This window comes from Psittacula echo, assembly GCF_963264785.1.
Source record: "Psittacula echo genome assembly, chromosome: Z".
Classification (NCBI taxonomy): Eukaryota; Metazoa; Chordata; class Aves; order Psittaciformes; family Psittacidae; genus Psittacula; species Psittacula echo.
Genome location: NC_137742.1, coordinates 85,881,778 through 85,903,305, shown reverse-complemented (window position 1 = coordinate 85,903,305; position 21,528 = coordinate 85,881,778). Strand labels below are relative to the sequence as shown.

At 48.0% G+C, this 21,528-nt stretch overlaps 2 protein-coding genes across 6 annotated transcripts in view; one reads left to right on the top strand and one right to left on the bottom strand.

Moving 5' to 3' along the window:
- GNAO1 (G protein subunit alpha o1) overlaps positions 1 to 12,066 on the top strand; it is a gene marked incomplete at its 3' end in the record, with an annotated part of 150,569 nt that extends 138,503 nt beyond the window's left edge. The window contains exons 7-8 of one of the 2 annotated variants that reach the window (XM_080637564.1): positions 10,017 to 10,170; positions 11,879 to 12,066. In XM_080637564.1, coding sequence (XP_080493690.1) covers positions 10,017 to 10,170; positions 11,879 to 12,066 — 342 coding nt within the window. Of the gene's footprint in view, positions 1 to 487; positions 676 to 10,016; positions 10,171 to 11,878 lie in introns of those variants that run through there. The other variant, XM_080637563.1, reaches the window with a different exon arrangement.
- Positions 12,067 to 15,398: 3,332 nt separating this feature from the next.
- AMFR (autocrine motility factor receptor) overlaps positions 15,399 to 21,528 on the bottom strand; it is a 35,932-nt gene continuing 29,802 nt past the window's right edge. For 3 of the 4 annotated variants that reach the window (XM_080637537.1, XM_080637538.1, XM_080637540.1), the window contains exons 13-14: positions 18,886 to 19,070; positions 15,399 to 16,824 (exon numbers count right to left, since the gene is read on the bottom strand). In XM_080637537.1, the coding sequence (XP_080493663.1) occupies positions 16,680 to 16,824; positions 18,886 to 19,070 (330 nt within the window). In that variant the 3' untranslated portion in view covers positions 15,399 to 16,679. Of the gene's footprint in view, positions 16,825 to 18,885; positions 19,071 to 21,528 lie in introns of those variants that run through there. The other variant, XR_013958737.1, reaches the window with a different exon arrangement.

Below are 21,528 nucleotides of genomic sequence, written 5' to 3'. Positions count from 1 at the left end.
GTGCTTCAGGGAAAGGAGGGCACAGTTACCAACACTGCTCTCAATTCGTGGACATTTTAGCTCTTCTTTTCCATCAAAAGCTGAAAATATAATAACAAAGTCTAAAAATGAAACAAAAGCTAAGCCTTTTCACCAGGTTAAGAACTGCAGCATTCCTGGCAGGTTTCTTCTCTTTTTTGTTATCATAATGGAATTTCTGCTGGTTTCCCCATCACAGCCTGTTTAGTACTCAGTTCCCTCATCCATTTCATCTCTGTAGACTATAAACAGCAACCCAGAATAAAAATACAGCTGAGCTGGCAGTCAAAGAGCATCTCCTCCCTTGAGGCAGTCCTAGCCAGATCCCTGAGATGGAGATGGGGTGGCTAGGTTACAGCAGCCCCATATAAGTCCCCCATATCCCTATAATAGGGTGCTTGCAGGCACCCTACAGATTTAGGGTTATGGGATTGCTTTAACCAGATCTTTTTCCTTGGCTCTCTTATAGGCCCAAACTTATTCACGGAGGCGGTGGCTTACATCCAGGCTCAGTACGAGAGCAAGAACAAGTCCACCAACAAGGAGATCTACACGCACATCACCTGCGCTACTGACACCAACAACATCCAGTTTGTCTTCGACGCCGTCACAGATGTCATCATTGCCAACAACCTGCGGGGCTGCGGACTCTACTAAAGCACCCTCCTCCTTCCCTCCTCCCCTCGCACCCGCCAGGAGCATCCTCCGGTCCTGTGGACAGGTCCTCTCTCTTTCTTCTTTTTTCTCCTCAGAGGATGATGAGGAAGAAATCCATAAATCACTCCTTCTGTCCCAGAAAACTTTGCAGCAAGTTCTGCTTTCCCCAGCCCCAGTTTACTTTGGTTTGGTGTATTTTTGGTTCACTCCCTTGCTGCCTCGCTCTACTCCTCCGTTTCAATTCACAGTGCTGTAGAGGGAGCTAACGCATTGCCCACAAAGTGCATTTCAACTGCCAAAAGCCAAAAATACTTCAGTTGAAAAAAAAAAAAAAAGTCAAAGCCTTAAAATACTGGTCAGCAACAGTCTAGTTTGGAACCGAAACTTTTTTCCTTGAAATTAGGGGATATTTTTGATTCTGGTTATTTATATACTTTTCTTTTTAACACTATTTCTTTGGGAAGAGCTAGACACAATACGATCATTTTGAGGGTACCTTATGGCTCCAGTTCCTATCCAAAAGCCAGAGGGGTTGGTGTTGAATGCAGCCACCACAGCTTGGATTTGTATATTCTCCTTTTTTCCAGACAGCTGTTTGAACAAGTGAAACAGCTATATCGAGTTCTGCTGGTGTCTGAGTAAGAGGGACACAGTAACAAAACCTACTAAGCCTTGTCTAAAAGCATTCATTGCCGGTAACAGTTTTACCTCAGGTTTTTCTAAATTAATGTCAAAATATGTCTAATGGTTTCAGTAACCCATTTCTGAGGAACTTTGGTGGATGCCACAACGCTGCTGGGCCGTGGCAGCTGGTCTTGGACCCCTGGAGCATAGGCAGCAAGGATGCTCTATAGATGGCATCCTGATGGGGACCCCATGCACAGGGGTGCCAGCTGGAGACCCGGGGACCTTTCCCAAAGCACCTCCCAGCCTGAGTGGTTCCAAGCACAACCAATGCTCTTGCAGACACGTAGCATCTCTTTCCAAACTTCAACCCCAAAATGCTGAGGTGCACCAAAAATATTTACCCCTGGCTTTTTATAGGCAGAGTTTGACCTTCAAGTAGCTGAAATGCAGAGGAGGTGCTCTGGGAAACCTCACCACACTTGGGCAACAGCAAGGTGTGCAGGACCCTTGCAGCTCTTTATCGCATCTAAATACCCTTGAGAAGCCTGACCTTGCACTCTTGAGCCTGCCTGGCTGAGCAGAAGCAGGTAGCTTGCCTGTGTCCTCTCCTGCTTGGGCATCCAGGACAGACAGCTCCAAATTTTGTGTCTTCAGTCAGGGCATCCCTTCACCAGTATCTAAAGTGAGAGGGATGGTTTATACTGGCCATGTGGTGACAAGGAAGGACTCAATTTGCTGATTTGAGCCAAGTGATGGAGTAGGAAGAAAAAGTGCAAGGAAGAGAGGGAAGAGAAGAAGAAAGGGCTGGGGGAGAGGTGTGTGGAAATGGCAAGGGTAGTGCCTCACACAGCCATATGTGGGAATACAAGGAGGACAAATGTGACTGGGCTAGGTTATGTGTGGCCATCTGCCTGCCATCACCAAGAGCTTTGGTACTGTTGGGGTGAAGGCAAAGGGGAGTGTGAGAGGTGGGGTTGTCACCTCCAGGAACATGGAGGGACCCTTAGAAGTCAACCATGAAAGCTTGTTTGGTGTCTGGGTGGACAGCCACCTCCAAGGTCCTACTCAGGGCCTGACTGCACATGGGGACAGATAGACAGTGCTGATCCCTGCCTCTTTTCTGTGTCTCTTACACTCCATGATCCTGGAAAACGTGAGCCTTTCCAGGCCAGCCACAAATTCATCTGTCCTCTCTTCAGAGCCCGAGCTAGAGGTATCCTTCAGATCTCAGGAGGCCTGAGTTTTCTCCAGTGCCTGAGAGGGACAATATCTCTTTTCTCGCTGTGCCCATCTAGGAGAGATGGTATGAGAGCAGCCCAAAGCAGCACAGCCCAAAGGCAAGGGGCCAGGTGAGGGTCAGTGTGCAGGAGGCAGAGAAAGGAGCAGGTATGGTGGCACCGGATGGAGAGGACCAGCATGAGAAATTGGGGTGTGGGACGGTTTTGAAGAGAAGTTGCAGAAGGGAGATGGGGCAGGTTGAGGCAGCAGGAGAGCATGAAGCAAAGGGAGCCAGAGTCCCTATCAGATTGGGCTCTGCCCAGACACTGCTTGTGGGATATCTTGACAAAACCCCAGTGAAGGAGGTGAGCAGGAGCACCATGGGACTCAGGGGTGGCCTGCACAGGAAGACAAGGTAGCTTTCACCCTGTAACCAGCTCACAGCCAGCATGATTGGCAGCTGTGTCAGTAATCCCCTGAATAGCATTAAGTGATGAAACTGTCTTTAGTGTTATACAGTGAGGGCCTGGGGCTGCTCTGCTGGACACTAACGGCAATAACACCAGGTCTCTGCCTCCCCTGCCCAGAACAACTGAGTACAGCCTTTCTCTTCACCATCTCAACCTTAAAATACCTCCAGTGGCATTAGCCCCCACACAGAACTGTTCAGTCAGCAAAGCCAGGAGTCCCTCTGCTCCTCATGCCACATCCTACCCGCACGTCTTGTTTTCCCAGGTCCCAGTCCCTCTCCCAGCTCCATTTAGTGCCAGTGCACTGCTATACCACCATAAACTAAAGGAACATTAATCACAAGGCCTGCGTGTGTCATTGTATTTGGTTTAGCTCAGGATTTTCAGGGTCAGTGGGAAGGTTTTCCAGAGAAAGTTGCCTGGTTCCTTGGAAGGGGCTAGCAAACAGCAATGAGATGGTGCCTGTGCCACATGAGAGGCAGGGAGTTAGCTGCAGAGGGGTGGGGATGCTCCTGGAGCTTGTCCCATGTGGGTGGCTGGGTCCCGCCAGTCACACCTAGCATCCCAATGTCCTCTTGGTGTCAAAATGAGGGCTGAAAAGCTGCATGTTAGTTACATTTGGTACTGTCCTGGGTTTGGCTGTCCTTCCTAGTAGCTGGTGCAGTGCTAAGTTTTGGCTTTAGTCTGAGAACAATGCTGATAACACACTGATGTTTTAGTTGTTGCTCAATAGCACTTACTCTGATCAAGGACTTCTCAGTCAGTCTCTCTTGCTCTGCCAGTGAGGAGGGGCACAAGAAACCAGGAGGAAGCAGAGACAGGACACCTGACCCAAACTAGCCAAAGGGCTATTCCATACCACAGTACATCATGCCCAGTATATAAACTGGGGGTAGTTACCTGGAAGGGACCAATTGCTGCTTGGGTCAGGCTGGGTATCAGTCAGTGGGTGATGAGCAATTGCGTTGTGCATCACTTGTGTTTATTGTTTTTTTCCCTTTCCGCTTTTAGCTTTATGTTTTCTCCACCTGTTATTTCCCTAATTGTTATTATTATTAGTGGTAGTGGGTTTGTATTATACTTTTCTTATTGGACTGTTCTTATTTCAACCCGTGGGATTTACATTCTTTTGATTCCACACCCCTCCAGGAGTGGAAGGAAACAGGGACTGAGTGAGCGGCTGCGTGGTGCTGAGTTACCGGCTGGGCTTAAACCACGACAGTCCTTTTTGGATGTTCCCCTCCCCAACCGGGACAGGTCCCACATTGGGTGCCGAAAACACAAGTGGTGCACAATCAGTAAGCAGTACTTAACAACTAAACCGTTACCAGTGTTGTTCTCAGACTAAAGGCGAAACTCAGCACTGCACCAGCCACCAGGAGAGAGAAAAATAACTGTCACAGCTGAACCCAGAACAGGTACATAAAGTGTATGCAACTGCTAGGTCCAGAGTGCAGTGCTTGTGCTAGCTGTGGGGCAAGTCTTATGTTAAGCTCTGTCAGAAGAGTTTGATCATTAGCACTGGAATTTTGGAGATTTCCTGTTCCCATCCCTTACTGTGAGTAACAGAAGCTGTTCCCGATGCAGGCAGCACCAAGCCAAGGCTTCAGGACTTCCCAGCATAGAGCACACAGGAATATTTTGGTAAAGATAATTTAAATTAATACCAAACTCTGCAGGATGCTACCAAGTCACCAATGGTGGCTCGGAGTGCCTGTGCCGTGCTCCAGAATAGATTCAGGTAGTCCATGCCTGGCCATGCGGGCTGAGAGGTCCAACCCCCTCCTGAGAAAAGGGAGAAAAAGAAGAGAACATGTTGCCACACAAAGTCTTTTCTGTCATTTTCTTTGGCATATTGTATGCCTAAAGCTTCATTTCAGCTGCTGCTGCTGACATTCCCTCCCTCACACAAGTGTCATGAGGATTCACTGACAAAGGCTGGAAGCAACATTTGAAAGATGAAATGCTTCCAGTGTTAAACACTACTGTTTCTCCCACTTGATGGCCGTGTATAGATTTTTGTCTTCAGAATGCCTGCCAAAGCATTACTCACTGCTGGCTTTCTGCATGCGCCTAAGCCTTCCCTGACAGATGTGCCTTCTGCAGGCAATCTTTTGCCCTGTGCTTTTCCTAAGTACCAGCAATCCTTGGAACAGTTGTCTAGAAAGAAGACCTTGAAATACACTGCTTGCTTTCAAAAACCCTTTTCTTAATGGCCCCTTATGCTTTGCAATCAGGATTCTCTGAATTCAAACCCTCGGAGGCCCTGAGTTGTATTTAATTTGCAGTCTTTGCATAGCAGGGATGTTGCAACTGGCACAGCTGCATCAGAAATCATATGAGGGCATGGGGATGTATTTTAAAAGCACAGAATTGAAACAGCTGTATATACACCCTGCTGCCCTTCAAAGCTAATGTAGGAAATTGCAGAAGATGCCATTTTTGTTCCATTTTTTTTTAATGGCTCATTTTTTAATGACTTTTTAATGCATTAAAAAAAAAAAAAAAGCGCAACTAGTAGTTTATTTGAACAACTGTTCAATTCAAATAATAGAGAAACCTGTAGAAGGAAAGCCTAGAAACAAGCCCATAGATGAGGCTATAAGGTTGAGCTCCTTAGGAGAATGCAGAAGCTGGGCTTGTCCGGAGAACTAGCAATAAAATGCACACGTTAAAATACAGCCGCACACTTCAAAGGGAAGATCTTGCTCAGCAAATAGCTCACAGCCTGGTTCTCACCCAGGGCCGAGGAGCCCGGTGGAGCGGCAGGACAGCGGGAACACTCGGCCAGGCCATCTGCCCCTCCGTCTGCTCACACCATGCTGTCCCTGCTGCCCCTGCCCTCCTGCTGGCCCATCGGCTTCCCACCACCGCCTCCCTAGAAACACTGCCAGCTAAATCTCCCTCAGGAGTCTTGTATCAAAATAGCTCCCTGCTTTCAGCTTTCCTGGCCAGCCGCTGCCTCCACGGAGGGGAGAGGCTGCTGTGCCTCCTCGGTAGGTGTGATTTTGTTTTACAGGGCACTAAAAGTATTAATTACAGCAGTCTATATGTAATGTACATTGAAAGGTATCTGGTGGTTTTAATCTACTGTGGCATGGGCTCAGTGCTCGCCTGCAAGGGAACAGGCTTTGTTCTTGGGCAAGGAATGCAATCCCAGGAGGTTAGGATGGAACACTGTCCTTTTGCCAAAACATCCCCTTCTGCCCAGTCGCTGCTTGACAAGGAGGAGGGTTCAGCTGTGGGTGGCAGACATCACCTTCAGGGCATTTTGCATTTAATGCTGTAAAAGGGACCAGCCCTGCACTGTTAGCCTGCGCAGTGGGTCTGAGCAATTTGTGGCCGAAAAAGCTCCTGGAGCCAGGGAGAGTTGCTGAGTTCCTGAGAACAAGGTTGACCGTTTGTCAAGTCAATTAGAGAAGCTTAGTACTAGTGTATTTGTGTCTTTGTCATGGGCCAGGTTTGTCTTCAGGCTTACAACCAAAAACTCCACCACCATTTCCAAGGAGACTAAAACACTCATTACAGTCTGATGCCAGAGGTGCCAAGGTCAATGAAGATGGTGCTACTAAGCATCATCCTGAACTACCCACACCCCTCACACACTTGTATCCCCAATGCACGCACAATAAAGCAGAAATGTGGTCTGGGTGGCACAAAAGAGCAGACCACAATCTTGCCTCCACCACACTGGAGGAGAGACCAGACAGAAACACTCTCTCCAGGCACCCCAAGACTTGAGTGTCTGTTATAATTTCTGAGCTCCTGCAATGACACAGATAACTGATGCTGGCAGATACAGGTACGTGACCTATATCAGACGTTACGCTGAGAATGTGACTATGGAAAGGGACTTCTCACAGGACCACTCACATCCAAATCAGGGTCCTGTGAGATCTTTATTTGTGCTGCAAAAGCTGGCTGGCATACATGAGCAAGTGTGAGCCTTAAGCATTGATGTGTTAATAAGAGGAGGAGGACCAAAGCCTCCCAGGCAGCACCGTGCAAGCAGAGGGAGAGGGGAAGGAGCTGGACTGGAGATAGGGCAAAACCATCTCCCAGAGAGAACAGCCCTATTCTCACTGGGCAAATCCTGACTGTCCTGTAGTGCAGGCAAGTGACTCCAGGACTAAACCCCCTGTTCCAGGTGGGGAGAAGGGATCATAGTGAGTAACAACACAATTTTCAGCATTGCCGGAGTCTCGCCAGCTTTGCCCAAGTCTCACCAGCTTTGCCGGTGCAGAAGCAACCTTGTGGCCTTCAAATAGGGTTGCTTAAAGACCAATCATTGCCGCATTAAATAGCCCAGTCCCTAATTTAACATCATCAGCCCTACTTCCCCACCTCCCTTTCCCCCCCTTTCAGCTTGACAAGTGACTATCACCCTGCCTCTGGGCTCCCCACTCCCCACATTTCTTCCCAAAGGATCGCCGGAGGCTGCCACCATTTTCCTTTTGCTGGTTTCCTGCTGAACCATTTCTCCTGCATGTTTGATGGCCCAAACTATTAACTGTAATTTTGTACGAAGAGTGACTGTCCATGGGTTTAATAGAGCATTAGTTACTGTAATAATTTATTGGCTGTCCGTAATGTATTTATTAGTTACAAAACCTTAATAAAGTGTCAGCTCTTTTCTAGTGTGAGAGTGGCTTTATTGTGTGTCTCTTGAGTGTGTCCAGCTTCTTGAGCCTATTATTTACCCTTTGTCTGCTCCGTGCACGTACACACACGTCAGTTGTCTGCCGCAGCTTCATGCGCCTGGAAATCAAGAATTTGAAAATTGTATGACCAAAAGGCATTAAATTTTATGTAAGTATTTGGTGGAATTTTCTTTCCCCTTTGTTTGTAAGTAGAACAACTTCACTACGGTTAATCTTTGTTCCTTGGCTTCTTGAAATTACCTCTCCCCTCCTGCAGTCCCTTGCCCCACCCACGATCTTCCATTATCTGAAGCATGAAGTAGAAGCAAAGAACTGGAAGAACCTGAGAGAAAAATTCCCATAAACCTCAGCGAAGGAAAATTAACCATGATTCCTGTTGGCTTCACCAATTTCCAGTGATGTAACTTCAGCTGGACACATCCTCTAACACGTATTCACACACATCCCATCCTGCAGATCTGAATTAAAAGGCCAGCCCTGAGAAAAACTGATGGCCAAGAGGAAAACGATTGCTCTTTGCATATTCATACAGGGGTATGTTATAGATTGCCTCCAGGATGCTGGCTTGCCCCGACCTTCTACTCTGGAAACCTCCTGTTCAGGTCATCAGGGTTATTTTCACTGCACTGGGGATTTTCATTTCCCTGGGTACATGCTTTATTTCCGCTGCTCCCCCAACACCATCAGTTCCTTATTTAAATATAATACATATATGGGACAACATGGGATGAACAAGGTAAAAAAAACAAACCCCAGGATCCTTCCCATGAAAGTCTCAAGACCCAGCATTTTTGTAACAGCCAGAGGTCAAGACGACCCATGTTGTTCTGTGGCAATTTGTTTTCTCCATGAACAAGGCTTTTTTCTTTGTTTTTAAAAGATAAGAATAAAACAAAGTCCTGAAGCTTCTGAAAGTGCAGTGGGGGATGCCATCCCTCACTGCTCTTTGTCAGGGAACCACGGGTGTAATCTCAAAGCCTTTCAAGATGAAATCAGACATCTGCTAAATTTTGCATGCGAAAGCTACAGTTGAAGTGTAGCTAATAGAATGACTCACGAATAAAACATTTATGGAAAACTCCTAGATGTGTAATTGGGTCATCATTTCATTAGGAAACACGTGTGTTCTCCCAAATCTTCGGCAAATCCAAAGCACCACCACCATCCCCCTTGGCGCACCGCTAAAAAGTGGCTCTCTCTAGGGGGGCATTTGCTGCAGGTGGGTTTCCCATTGGCTGCTGAGCACCCTGCTTGCCCTCTGCTCCATGCAAGGGTTTTCCTGATAAACCCCCGTGTGAGCAGCTGGCCCCTGAGCCAGGACCCCAGGAGGGGTTGGGGAGAGGGGCACAGTGGTTCCAGCACCTTCAGACTGCACTAAGTCCTGGTTCTACACCAGAAGCTTTGCACATTCAAATAGTGAGCTAGGTGGGTACATGCAACAGGAGCAGCACACAGACTGCCTGAAATGGCTCCTAACATTTTCCCTGGAGCACAAGGGAATGGCTTCCTGTTTGTTCTAAGTTAATGATGGAGAAAACTTGAGATCGCCTGAAGAGCTGTAGCTGTCGTGTCCAGCAGCACCTCCACACAGCAGTGGGTGCATGTGCCTGCAGAGAACCCCTGCAGCAGCTTGAGTGAAGCATGAAAGTAGTTGATGAAGCAGCTGATTCAACACAGGACAGCCTCTCCTTCCACTCCTGTCTATTCTCCACCCCTCTCTGGTAACAACTTCCGTAGCATGAGGGGAAATGGCTTTAAATGGTTTTTGTCCACATGTGAAAGGACAATTCTAAAATGACAGGTTTTAGATATTTGCCTCTATTTGTGATCCTACTAAAACCCTTCCGTGCCAAGGGCAACCCCTCGGCACCAGTCTGACCACATGGCACCGCCTGGCACAAGTTCCCTTCCAGGCAGATCCATAGGATCACCGCAGGTGGCCAGAACTCCCACCATCTGAGTCCCCATCCTGGCTGTCCATCCTTGCTTTGGGCTCTGCAAGCAATGCTTCAGGGGTGCCCAGCCCCTGCAGAGACACAGGCCTCTTCCACACTGCTCAGGTGAGACCTGTGATGAGCTAATGACTTTTTCTGCTCTTCCTTGAAGCTTCAGGTGTCAGCTCTGCTGGAGCAGCCCCACAGGGATCTGTCCCAATCTCCACAGTGCCTTGTCGTTCGGCTCAGAAGAGCAGTGCTTCATTTCCGCCGCCTTTGTAACTATCTCACAATTACCACTGTCTTATTTCAGAGATTTTTTTTTGCTTTCTAACCCTTTTAATTCAGAAAGATGTTCTCCTCTCCTCTAACTCTCTCTTTCTCTTTGCCTTTCTGTCTCCCCTCTCCTCCCTCCATGCTCCCCATTGCAGAACCGCATGCACGAATCTCTCATGCTCTTCGACTCCATCTGTAACAACAAATTCTTCATCGACACCTCCATCATTCTCTTCCTCAACAAGAAAGACCTGTTTGCTGAGAAGATCAAGAAATCACCTCTGACCATCTGCTTCCCTGAATACACAGGTACGTGCTGGGGCTGATGCAGCCCAGTGTGACCCCACCACCACACCACTGGGGATGGGGGCTGCAGCTCAACCCAGAGGGGAAGAGGGGACAGCAGGGCACCATTAGAGAGGCAAAAGCACTGCCCACCTTCGAGAGCTGCAGTGGGGCTCAGGGACACCATGAATGAGATGGGGTTGTGTTCTGCATGAAGTCAGTTCTTGTGGCATAGGTGCACAGTCAAGAGGTGATGGCCAAGAGTGATGGTCAAGGTGAGCTTAAAGGAGCCTGGCCACAGGGAGCTATGGAAAGATGAAGCCTTGCTGGGAGCTGACTGCCCATCACTCGAGCCATGGTATTTGATGGTTCCTGAGAAGTTCCTGCTAGAGGAGCCAAGGCAAATGGTCCTCCAAGCTGCGTCCTCCTAGGAGTGCCTTTGTGCAGGGCACAGCTGGGGGAGGAAAGAGCCTCTTTACAGCAGACATCTGAAACCACACACTTTTGAGCAAAACTGTCTTGTCTTGGGGAAAAGAAGAAAACCCAAGAAAATGGGGTAAGAACAGATCCCGCTTCTGAATTCTGCAAGGAGAAGGAACAATCAGCTCAGATTCAGAGACTCCAGCACCCCCTGCAGACGCCAAGATGTCCCTGAACTACTTTCACCCAGAGCACATCTTCTGCCTGGACACAGTACCTTGAGGACAGGGGGTCCACAGCAGGGCAGCCCCCATTGCCCTACAGCAGAAGTGCACCAGCATTTCCACTGGAGGTTCTGCGCCTTCTCCGTCATGGAAGCAGCAGCAGTGTTTCCCCAGCCACCCCGCAGAACATCCCAAACTACCCCACATGAAGCTGTACGGCACAGCCTGGCTACCCCATTGGCACCAGGCCACCTCCCCCTGTCCTTCGGGAAGGAGGGGAAGTGGTGAGCTGGAAAAGTAAAACAAATCCCCATATAAGAGCAGCTCTTCCAAAGGCTGTTCCAGGGATGCCATTCGGGCGTTGCAGCTTCCTGTGAGGAGCTGGGTGCTGCCCTAAGCAGCTTAATACAGTAATGCCCATTTTCCAGCTCCAGCATCTGCCCCGTTTCAGCCCTACAGAAATAGGCAACAACAGCACATCCCCGGGCAGCTCCTGCCACATCAACCTCCATCACCCATTCCAATATGGGCATGAGGCCCATAGCCCCCAGAGGGGCTCAGCCCCTCTAAGGGTTCCCAGCCACCACCCATGGTTGATATTGGAGTGGTCACCAGCCCTCTCTCTGCCTGACACACTCCCCACTCTCTGTTGAGATGCACCATGGGGACTCACCAGTGATGTCAGGGCAGCAGCAATGCCAGAGGAGCATCCCTGTGGAGCAGCTCAGCCAGGCACTGCTGGAAGCTGCTGCCTTTCCCAAGGGACTAAAAAGGAAGCACACAGAGAGGGCAAAGCAGCCACAGCTGGGGAGGGGGGAGTCCTAATGGAGCTCAGGTGCTCTGTGATTTGGGGGAAAATGGGGCCGGGTGGGGTGGAAAAGGGTGGCTAGGGAGCAGTGAAGAGAGAGATGGGGCAGGAAAAGGGGTAAATGGGCCATGCTGGGGGGTGAAGAAATGACCATAAAGAGGGGTTGCCTGGTTTTGTTGGAAATAAAGCACTTTGCAAGCAGCGAGGGGCAGGGGGTGTGGCCAGAGGGTGGCGATCCCGGGCCTGATCCCCCTGCTCTGTCCCCCTCCTCTGCCTGCAGGTCCCAACACCTACGAGGACGCAGCCGCCTACATCCAAGCACAGTTCGAAAGCAAAAACCGGTCCCCCAACAAGGAGATTTACTGCCACATGACGTGCGCCACAGACACGAACAACATCCAGGTGGTATTTGATGCTGTCACCGACATTATCATTGCCAACAACCTGCGGGGCTGCGGCTTGTACTGACCCCCCCAGCGCAAAGCGACTTGTGGGGTGGTGGCAGCCCCAGTGCCAGGAGAGGAAAGAAACACGAAAATAAAGGTTAATAATAATAATGATAGTAACAAAAAACCCAACGCAACCACACACAGACACACACAGACACACGTGCGCACGGGAAAAACAAGTGAAACAAAGCAAAAACAAAACAGATTGAATGAGAGAAAAACAAACCATGATCGTGCGAGTTGGTAAATAAAAAGGCATAAGGAAAAATTATATATATACGTATATAGAGATATCAAATCCACACCCACCTCCTTCATTTGTCTGAGAGCCCCGTGCCCCTGGCTGTGTCCTGGGGGCAGCCCTGGGGCTGGGGCAGTCTGCCCAGCCCCACTCCCAGGGCTGTGGGGCAGAGAGGCAGCGCTGGGATCACCCCATGGCAAAAGCGGGGCTGTGCCAGGCTTGTGTGCAGGGGGGCGGCTTCTCCTCCCAGCCCCCATTTGACCGTGTGGGTTTATTTTTTTATTGCTATTATTATTACTGTAATTCCTTCTTGTGGGTTGGCTTTTTTATTTCATTATTATGATTAATTATGCCTCTTCCCAGCGCAGGGCTGCTCCCGCCTGCCCCGAGCCCCACCAGCACCGCCGGCCTCCAGAACCCAAACCATTCATTTTTGTCTTTAAAACAGAGGGAGAAATCCTAAAACCTGCCCCTGGCCAAGTGTTGAAGGGAAGCACCAACAGTGAGGAGGCCTGTTCCTGCTCCTCCCATCCCAGCTGCTTCAGGAGGGAGGCTTCGGGGAGAGCATCCTCCGGCTGCTCCCTCGCTGGGGTTCAGGGTTTTAGGGCAGATGTTTTGGATTCCCCCCCCCACTGCAGGGCAAAGCCAGCGCCAGCCAGGGGCCCGCGGGGGTTTCCCCCCATTTTCCTTCCCTCCTGGTTTAACACCTCCCCACTGGCTCTGCAGGTTGGTACCCAAAGCACATCTTGGCCGGATCAGCCCCAGCAGAGCATCGGGGATCACACAGACATAAGAGTTCATTTCAGCTTTTATTTGGTTTGGGTTTTTTTCATTTAGGGTTATATATACCAATTTTTTGGTTGATTTTTATTAATTTTAACTTCCCCAGTGGATGCTCTTTTGTGCTGCCTCCCCCCCTCCGTGACCCCCGTCCTCTCTCCCTGTTAGTGGATGGTGTTTTTTCTCTCTCATGTGGGGATGTTCGTGCTGCAGAAAAATAAAAATAAAGAAAAAAAAAAGAAAAAAATTTAAAAAACTAACTTAAAAAAAAGCAAGAATGAAAATTATTTAAAAATTTTAAAAAACACACACAAAACCACAAAAAATCATGAAGAAAAAAAATAAAAACTAAAAAAAATACAAAAAACGAATGTAGTGTTTACATTGAAGCCACTGTTTTCATGACCAACTCTTCGTCATTTCTACTTTGATTAGTAACCAGACGTCTTCATGACTCCACTTTTACAATTACTTTTGCTGAAGAAGAGCAGGCTCAGCTCTTCTGAAGAGAACAGATCCATAAACAGGAAACTAAAAATAAAAGAATATTATATATATATATATATATATATATATAAAAAAAAAAAAAAGCGCCAGGTCTTTCTAAGCCTTTCTATTACCAATCAGTGAGGTTTCTGTGATATATTACACACTGCCAATCTCTTTCTCTGACTAATGGAAAACTTCATGTGTAGCTCAATAAAGAGAATGTTTGTCTGTACCCTGGGCTCTCCCCCCACGTCTCTGCCTGCTTCTTTCCTCCCCCTTCCCAAGGAAAGAGGTAAAAAAAGGACTAAACCTCGCAGGTTTGGGTGTTTGTGGCTGGTAATGCAGGCAGAAGGGGCTGGGCTGAGCTGTGTGGAAGGGGAAGCATGGAAGCTCTTCCAAGTGGCTCAAGTTGCTTCAGAGCAGCACCAGGAGCAAGAAAATACTTTGATTTCTTTGGGAGTGCAGAGGTAGCCACCAGGGCAAGACCTCTGGTTTGTGGCAACATCAGAACCACCCCCCACACACAGGCACATGAGGTTTTCACCATAGGATATAGAGGAAGGCTATCCAAGAAAGTTGAGATTTTTAGTCCCTGCTGCAGGAGCAATTTGGGGATGGTTTGGGGAATTTTACCCCAAAAATCTGGGGTTTTCTCATAGTTTGGATTGAGTTTCTTTCTGCATTCCCCTCCATCATGGGTCCCGCAGCTCTTGCACACACATCAGGCCCATGACTCAAGATGAGCTGCCCCATGGCCCAGCCTGAGACTTGCCATCCCCTCCAGCACTTCCCAGTCCCATGGTGAAGATCCATAGGGAAGGTTACCCAGCAGCCAGAAGCCCCCAGCCCAACTTTAAGCTCGGTCCTCTCCCAAACATCACCCCCGGCCCACAGAAGGGGAGGCTGGTTGGAAAAGAGGCTCCATTGCGCAGCAGCACCTCCTGCCCAGCTGGGTTTCTTCAAGGTTCCTGCTGTTCACAGCAATCCAGAGGCAGCTTATGTTGGCACCAGGAAAGTCAGTCAGGCCCTTCCTTGGATGACCTCCCCTTCCAGGGAAGCAGAGCCAGCCAGGAGGCAACACTGGTCCATGGGCTGCTCTGCACAAAACAGCCTCTGACCCCTTGAGTCAGTCATTTTGTGCAGTGCAACAGGCAAGGATGCGTCCAATGATGGCAAGGGGAAGCAAAGGGAAGAGCTGCCAGGAAAAGGTCAGGAATCCAACGAGAAGAGATGTCTGGAAAGAATCAGAGAAACCCAGACTGGTTTGGGTTGGAAGAGACCTTAAAGCTCACCCAGTTTCAACCCCCTGCCACAGGCAGGGACACCTTCCACCAGACCAGGTTGCTCCAAGCCCCGTCCCACCTGGCCTTGAACACTGCCAGGGATGGGGCAGCCACAGCTTCTCTGGGCAACCTGTGCCAGGGCCTCAGCACCCTCACAGGGAAGAACTTCTGCCTAAGAGCTCATCTCAATCTCCCCTCCGCCAGGTTAAAGGCATTCCCCCTTGTCCTGTCCCTACAGGCCCTCACCCATATCCCCTCTCCAGGTTTCTCGTTGGCTCCTTTAGGTATTGGGAGGCTGCTGCCAACAGTTCAAAGCCCCACTTTACAGTTCCTGGAGACGCTGTTTCTCTTCCATTTCCATGTTCACAACCTGACTGAATTCCAGCTCTGCAATCCCAGGCTTGGGGAAATGCTTCCACTCTGGCCTTAGACAGCTGTGCTCTCTTCCATGCCATAGAAAGAGAGGAAGCAAAGGGGAGCAAAAGGGCAGGCGCTGCGCTTACAACCCGAACACACGACAGGAACAGGACACGTCACACTCCAGAAATTCCCAAAGTGTTTCTACCACTGACCAAGATTTTATTTGTGTGGGGTTTTTTTGTTGTTTTGTGGGGGTTTTTTATTAACAATAAAGCCAAAATAGCAGTGCTCTGAGCAAAACCAAAGATCTCCAAAAACCTAATGGCATCACAAGGTAAAGCCTCCCAGAGATTTTTACTGAAATAAATTACTGTCACCTAAACACCGCTGCAACTCCTTGCTTTGAATTCACCTGCAGATGTTCTATAAAACCAACAGTAAAAAAAGTTACCAACACTTTGAGGTAATACTGGGCTCCATCTAAAGGATGGTGATACCAGAACTCATGCTTCAGAAGCTGAAAACTCATTTTTGCAAAGCTAGCATCAGCGGCTCCATGTGGATCTCAGGGCTAAGTCCTTAAGGACAACCAGAAGCTGGCAGCTGGGCTGCAGCCAGCCCCAGTCCCTCCAGGCTTTCAGAATAAACTCACAGAGCTGTGGGGTTAAACCAGAAATCGAAACCAGAGCTGTCTCCACAGAGTCCCATCCATGTGGTGCAGAGCAGGCAAGTTGTTCTACTCCCTTGGAGGATGGTAACACTGAACCGCAGGGCTGTAAACTCACCTCACACCCTCTCCTCTTCACTCCATGCCCCTCAGTGTCTGGGTAGTTTCAGCCACGGGCAAAGGGTAACAGCTCAGCCCTGGGCAGCGACAAAGCCAGACGCAGAGGAGCTCAGCAACAGTCAACAACTTAATGCTGGTGAATCACTGCTCCGCTGCACCACTCATGAGTCCAGTTTTCCCCATGTTCTGTAGCTAGACAAAGTCAACCCAGCCTCAAAGCTGACTTTCCTGCAATGTGGACTACCTAACACCCCTCTCTGCAGGGCAGGCGCCTGATAACCCAGCACATGGGTTGCTCCAGCTTTCTAAAGCTCTCTTCCCTCTTGGAGTAACTTTTCCTGATCCCAGCCTGTGTCCACAGCTGCTAATCCAGAACACTCCTTCCCCAGTCTCTGTGGTGCAGCCAGCTTAATGCCTCGTGCCAGCTGCAGAAATCCCACATGTGGTTTAGAAACTGCCTTTTGTTCATGGAGGGGATCAACATCACATAGAAAATATTACAAAAAAGAGGTGAATGAGTCGGCTGTCCAAACATCATCAGATCACATGCTTCACATGGCGGAGAGGCGGCTCCACCGGCTGAACTCTGAAGAGACACGTCCCGTCAGTACAGAAAGCGCAGGGAGGTTGGGAGGTGTGTGTAATTCTTTATTCAACATTGCTGACGAGGTGCGAGGAGGAGGGTGATGGCGCTATGAGTTGTGCTGCATCTGAAGCCTCCGCTCAGCGGCAGCAGCCAGCGTCCTGCGGCGCAGGGTCACGGCATCGGCTGAGGCTCCTTCGGGACAGGGCTTCCCTGCGGTCAGGTCAGGTTCCAAGGTCTTGTTGAGGTAACGCCTGCAAGAGAAGAAAAGGAAAAGACTGGTGAGCACAGCCCACCTCATTTTGGCTCTGGACAATACTTTGCTGGTACATCAATGAAGGGAGGGTTGCAAGACACACTGAAAGCAGGAAAATACTTGGATAAAAGCAAATACCCCATGTACTCAGAAAGAAAAAAGCCCATATAACCTATGGTAGACTTCGCAGAGTTGGCAGAAGCTCTTAGTTTTCATGCAAGACTCTCATGCCTGTGGAAAGGAGCCAGTTCTAAAGGTCAGTAAAGTGGGCTGCATCCAGAGGAACGTGGCCAGCAGGTCAAGGGAGGTGAGTCTGCCTTTCTGCTCTGCAGATTAATAATTACAATAATTATACTACTAGTACTAATATATACTAACAATAATAGACTCTCACCTGGAGTCTACATCCAGCCCTGGAGTTGTCAGTACAGGAAAGAGATTGACCTGTTGGAGAGGGTCCAGAGGAGAGACACAAAAAACAATCTGAGGGCTGAAGCACCTCTCCTATGAGGAAAGGCTGAGAGAGTTGGGGTTGTTCTGCCTGGAGAAGGCTCTGGGGAGACCTGATTGTGCCCTTACAGTTCTTAAAAGGGGCCTATAGGAAAGATGGGGAGAGACTTTTTAGCAGGGCCTGTGTGATAGGATGAGTGATGGTTTTAAACTGAAAGAGGGAGATTCAGGCTGGACATGAGGAGCAAATTCAGTACAAAGAGATGAGGGTTATGAAACACTGGCCCAGGTTGCCCAGAGAGGTGGTGGATGCCCCATCCCTGGAAACACTCAAGGCCAGGCTGGATGTGGTTCTGGGAAACCTGATCTAGTTGAAGATGTCCCTGCTCATTGCAGAGGGTTGGAGCTAGATCAGCTTTGAAGATCTCTCCCAGTCCAAACTATTCTATGACTTTACCACACAAAGTCACTTCCTGATGACCAGGAAGCCTTTGACAGAAAGGTGCACTAGGGCTGCGAAGCGTAAGGTACGGCAGAAACGCAAGGAAGCAGCTGCCAGAGTTACCATCCCAAGGAGTTCTTACACTTGGTGACAAAATATAGCAGTTCACAATTCCACAGCACACTGCAGGAAGGGAACCAGGAAACCAATACCACTTTATCTCCTTAAATGACATTATCCAAAGATCAAGGAAAACTTATTCTAAGAGTAAGCCTATTTACAGACAAACTGTAAAAGGTGTCATACTCCCAATTGGGAGTATGACAAAACAAATAATACTAAATAATTATTATATAATACTATATAATTATTTATCTGAAGGCATTTCAGTGTGGGAAAAAAACCAACAAGCAGAGGTAGCCTGCTAACACAAAGGATGCATCATGTAGCTTTTGTAGCCCCTTCCAGGAGTCTCCCTGCAATGCAAAGGAAGGGACAACACCGATTACAAATGCTAAGAAGTTTTCTCTACATGACTGAACTGCTTTTCGTATTCATTTTAATCAGCAACTGGATGCTAGTAAAGTTCACCAATATGAATGGAACGCATGGAAAGAAAGTTTCATTCTACCTACAACACCTATTACTAGTTGCTCAGGTGTTGACTTGCTTGTCATGAGCTCCTTTGGTGGGCTTCAGGAAGTGGCTACTCCTTGCTGCTTTGTGCTTAACACACTTGCTCTGTATTTGGAGAGTGGTGCCTGAGAGTCATTTCAGCTGGAACAGCACAGGCACCAAGGGCTGACACCCATGCCAGGAGACAAGCTAAAGATTACTAGAGAGCTCAGCACAAGTAATGCATTCTCTCTTACTACAGACTCAGAATGAAGCCCATCCAAGCTGGAGAAATAATCCTCTGATTTCAAAGAGCTTAGATCAATCACTAAGGAAGCTGTGTATATGTTGGGACACGTAACACTGCTTCAGAGTTGGGTTCATCAGCAACAGTCATCTTAAGCAGCACCCTGAGCCTGCTGTAGCAGATGTATTCACTCCTCTTACTACTTTCTGTAACATCCCATGCTCTCAGTGGTCATAATCCTGTTGAACTCCATTCTGGGAGACTATAACTGAGTGGTCAGGCTGGAGTTTTAGCAAGAAACATACTTCCGAGCTTGCTGCAACAAGTCCTCCTTCCGCTGAACCAGCATACGCTGCCTTTCATCAGCTGACTTTGAGAAGCGACTTCCCCTGGCCTCAAAATCTTCTGCTTCACTAGACTCTGCTTCCACTTCATTGAATTCCACAGTTTCTTCCAGTCTGGAGCTGAGTTCCAATGGCACTATCTCAGACTAAGAGAAAAGGAAAAAAGTCTTTACAAAATATGCTAACAGGGCTTCACGCATCAAATCAACAAGTTACACTGAACTGTCATTTTTTGAGGCTCTGGAAGTAAGACTCTCACCTGCTGTACCCAGGTCCCTTGGGCTCCTTTGGAAACACCAGCCAAAATACAGAACAAAGCTATTTCAAAACATGTTCAAAGAGCCTGCATTCTATAATGCTGTATCTTTTATACCACGTTTGAAAGTAATCTCAAAGACAAACATCAATTACTCATAATTAACGCTCTCTGAAAATGGGGTGTTTAAAATAGGTTCTGCAGCTGACTTGATGAGCAACGCAACAGTAAAGAGTTGAAAAGGCAGAAGAAATCAAAGAAATCCATATACTAGGGGAAGAATAACAAACGTACTTGCAAAGAAGATGTGTGCTTGATAAGGAATTTATGAGGCTTTGTTTCACTGAGTTCTGCAGCACCCAAATTACCAGGAATTTGGTGGCCACTGTCGCAGGCACGCTGTCAATACAAGGAGCTGGCAGCTCTGCATACCGCACCCCCTCACCCCTGACAGCCGACCAACATGAAAACTGAGCTGCTGAACGATGACACTGGTGAACTAGCAGAGGCAAACCAGCATATCCTGATCCATCCTGTCATACACAATCACATCAGCTCTGCGGCAGAACAGCAAGATGTTACTAAGCGTGGTAGCATCAAGAAACAAATCACCACAATGAAGAGCTTAAGAGTTTAGCCAGCATCTGGTATCCCAGAGGATCACTCAAACAAGTAGGATGCATTCAAGAGGAGGAAGAGAGAGCGCCACACAGTGATCCCAGGGATGGTACTTGGGGTCAAGATAATCTTGGCAGACCCAGGGAACAGACACAGAGAAACCTGAATGCTGTTTCTGTTTACCACACAGGTGGGCATGGAAAAGAGAAGCTCTGCTGGGTAAAGCAGTGAGGAGACACTCATTATAGGTGATGTTCAGACATAGCTGGTTTTTTTTCCCCTGGACCATTTGTATCAGAAAATGCCAGCTAGCTCACCTAAGGTTTTGGGGTTTTTTTGTAACGTTACAAAGATGCAAAAATCAATACCGAGCCCATTCCACCATCTGAGCACAAGAGCGGTGAGTGAAGAGCTTTTAGAGACAAAAATGTGAAAACTAATGGCAGTAAAGGTTATGAGAAGCCTCAGTATGACACAGCAGATCGCAGATGCAGAAACCTGTACACTACAGAAACTACTCCTTCTGGCTCAGAAAGACAGAGTTTCATGAAAGCCATTGGATGCCTCAGAAATGTCTCTTTTTAAATAGAGTCACCAAGGACTTCAGCAATAACAATAAACTGGATTCTCAAGGGGAAGGGGGGGACACTACACAAGTGCTGCAGCAGGCAAGCTGCAGCTTTGTAACAGTTTACAAGCTAGATCTGAGCAGTCTGACCCATTTCCACCCCAGAATACAGAAACAGATAAATAAATACACTACAAAATCTGAAGGATAATCTCCTAAACCTTTAAACACAATTAATACCATGATGATGCTTAGAGATGTCTCTCAACTACCCTTACATTTTGTCAGCACTGACACCCCAAAACCATAACCTACATTTGGCAGGGGAATAAATACCAGTCATTATCTTAAGACCTTTGAATTCTAGATATAATTGTCACAATATGATGTAAGACACAGAGGAAAACCAACGTTACTTGTGAAGAAGGGTGCTTCTGTTTGAGCACGAGTTCCCCTAAGAAGTGTTATTTCCAACAAGCAGAACTTCAGTGGAGTTGCTGTTGTACATCAACAAAGATCTTCAACTTGCTGTTGGAGATCTACAAAGATTCCCAGTATGTCAGTTTGAAATAAAAGAAGGAAAGAGATGGAAAGCTTGTATAACTTACTACAAGGCTGCAGCACAAAGCAACTAGGGTTGACATGGTCCCTCTCAGGGACTGTGTCATAAGGTGCCAAGTTACATCTACCCACTATTTGGAAATTCAAGTATTGCCTAGAGGAGATGATGATGGCTTATGTCCTTTCCCACCTGCATTTCAGGAAACTTCTTAAAAATCAAGTGCAGCCTGCTGAAGTGGTTTGTTTACTGCTGGAGCTTTCCACACAGACAAGAGTTTGACTGACTACACCAACATATTCTTCTGGCAAGAAGAAAGAGAACATCTACAGTATGCCAGGTAATCAGTTAAAAATGGAAATCAGAAGCAAAGAGACACAAAAGTGCTGGAAGTTTCCTAGAGGAAGGACATCCATGGGCTCCCAAGTTGTCTCTGTACAACGGAAATACCAGCCATAGCAAGGAGGCAAGCAAGCCTGACTCCTAGGTAGATCTCTGTGGTTATCCACAAAGCACTTATGAGGCAGGAGAGGATAACAGCAACTGGAGCTTCCATGACTAGCCAGTGGCAAGTTTTTTCTCAGTGCATGCAGTTTCAGTCTC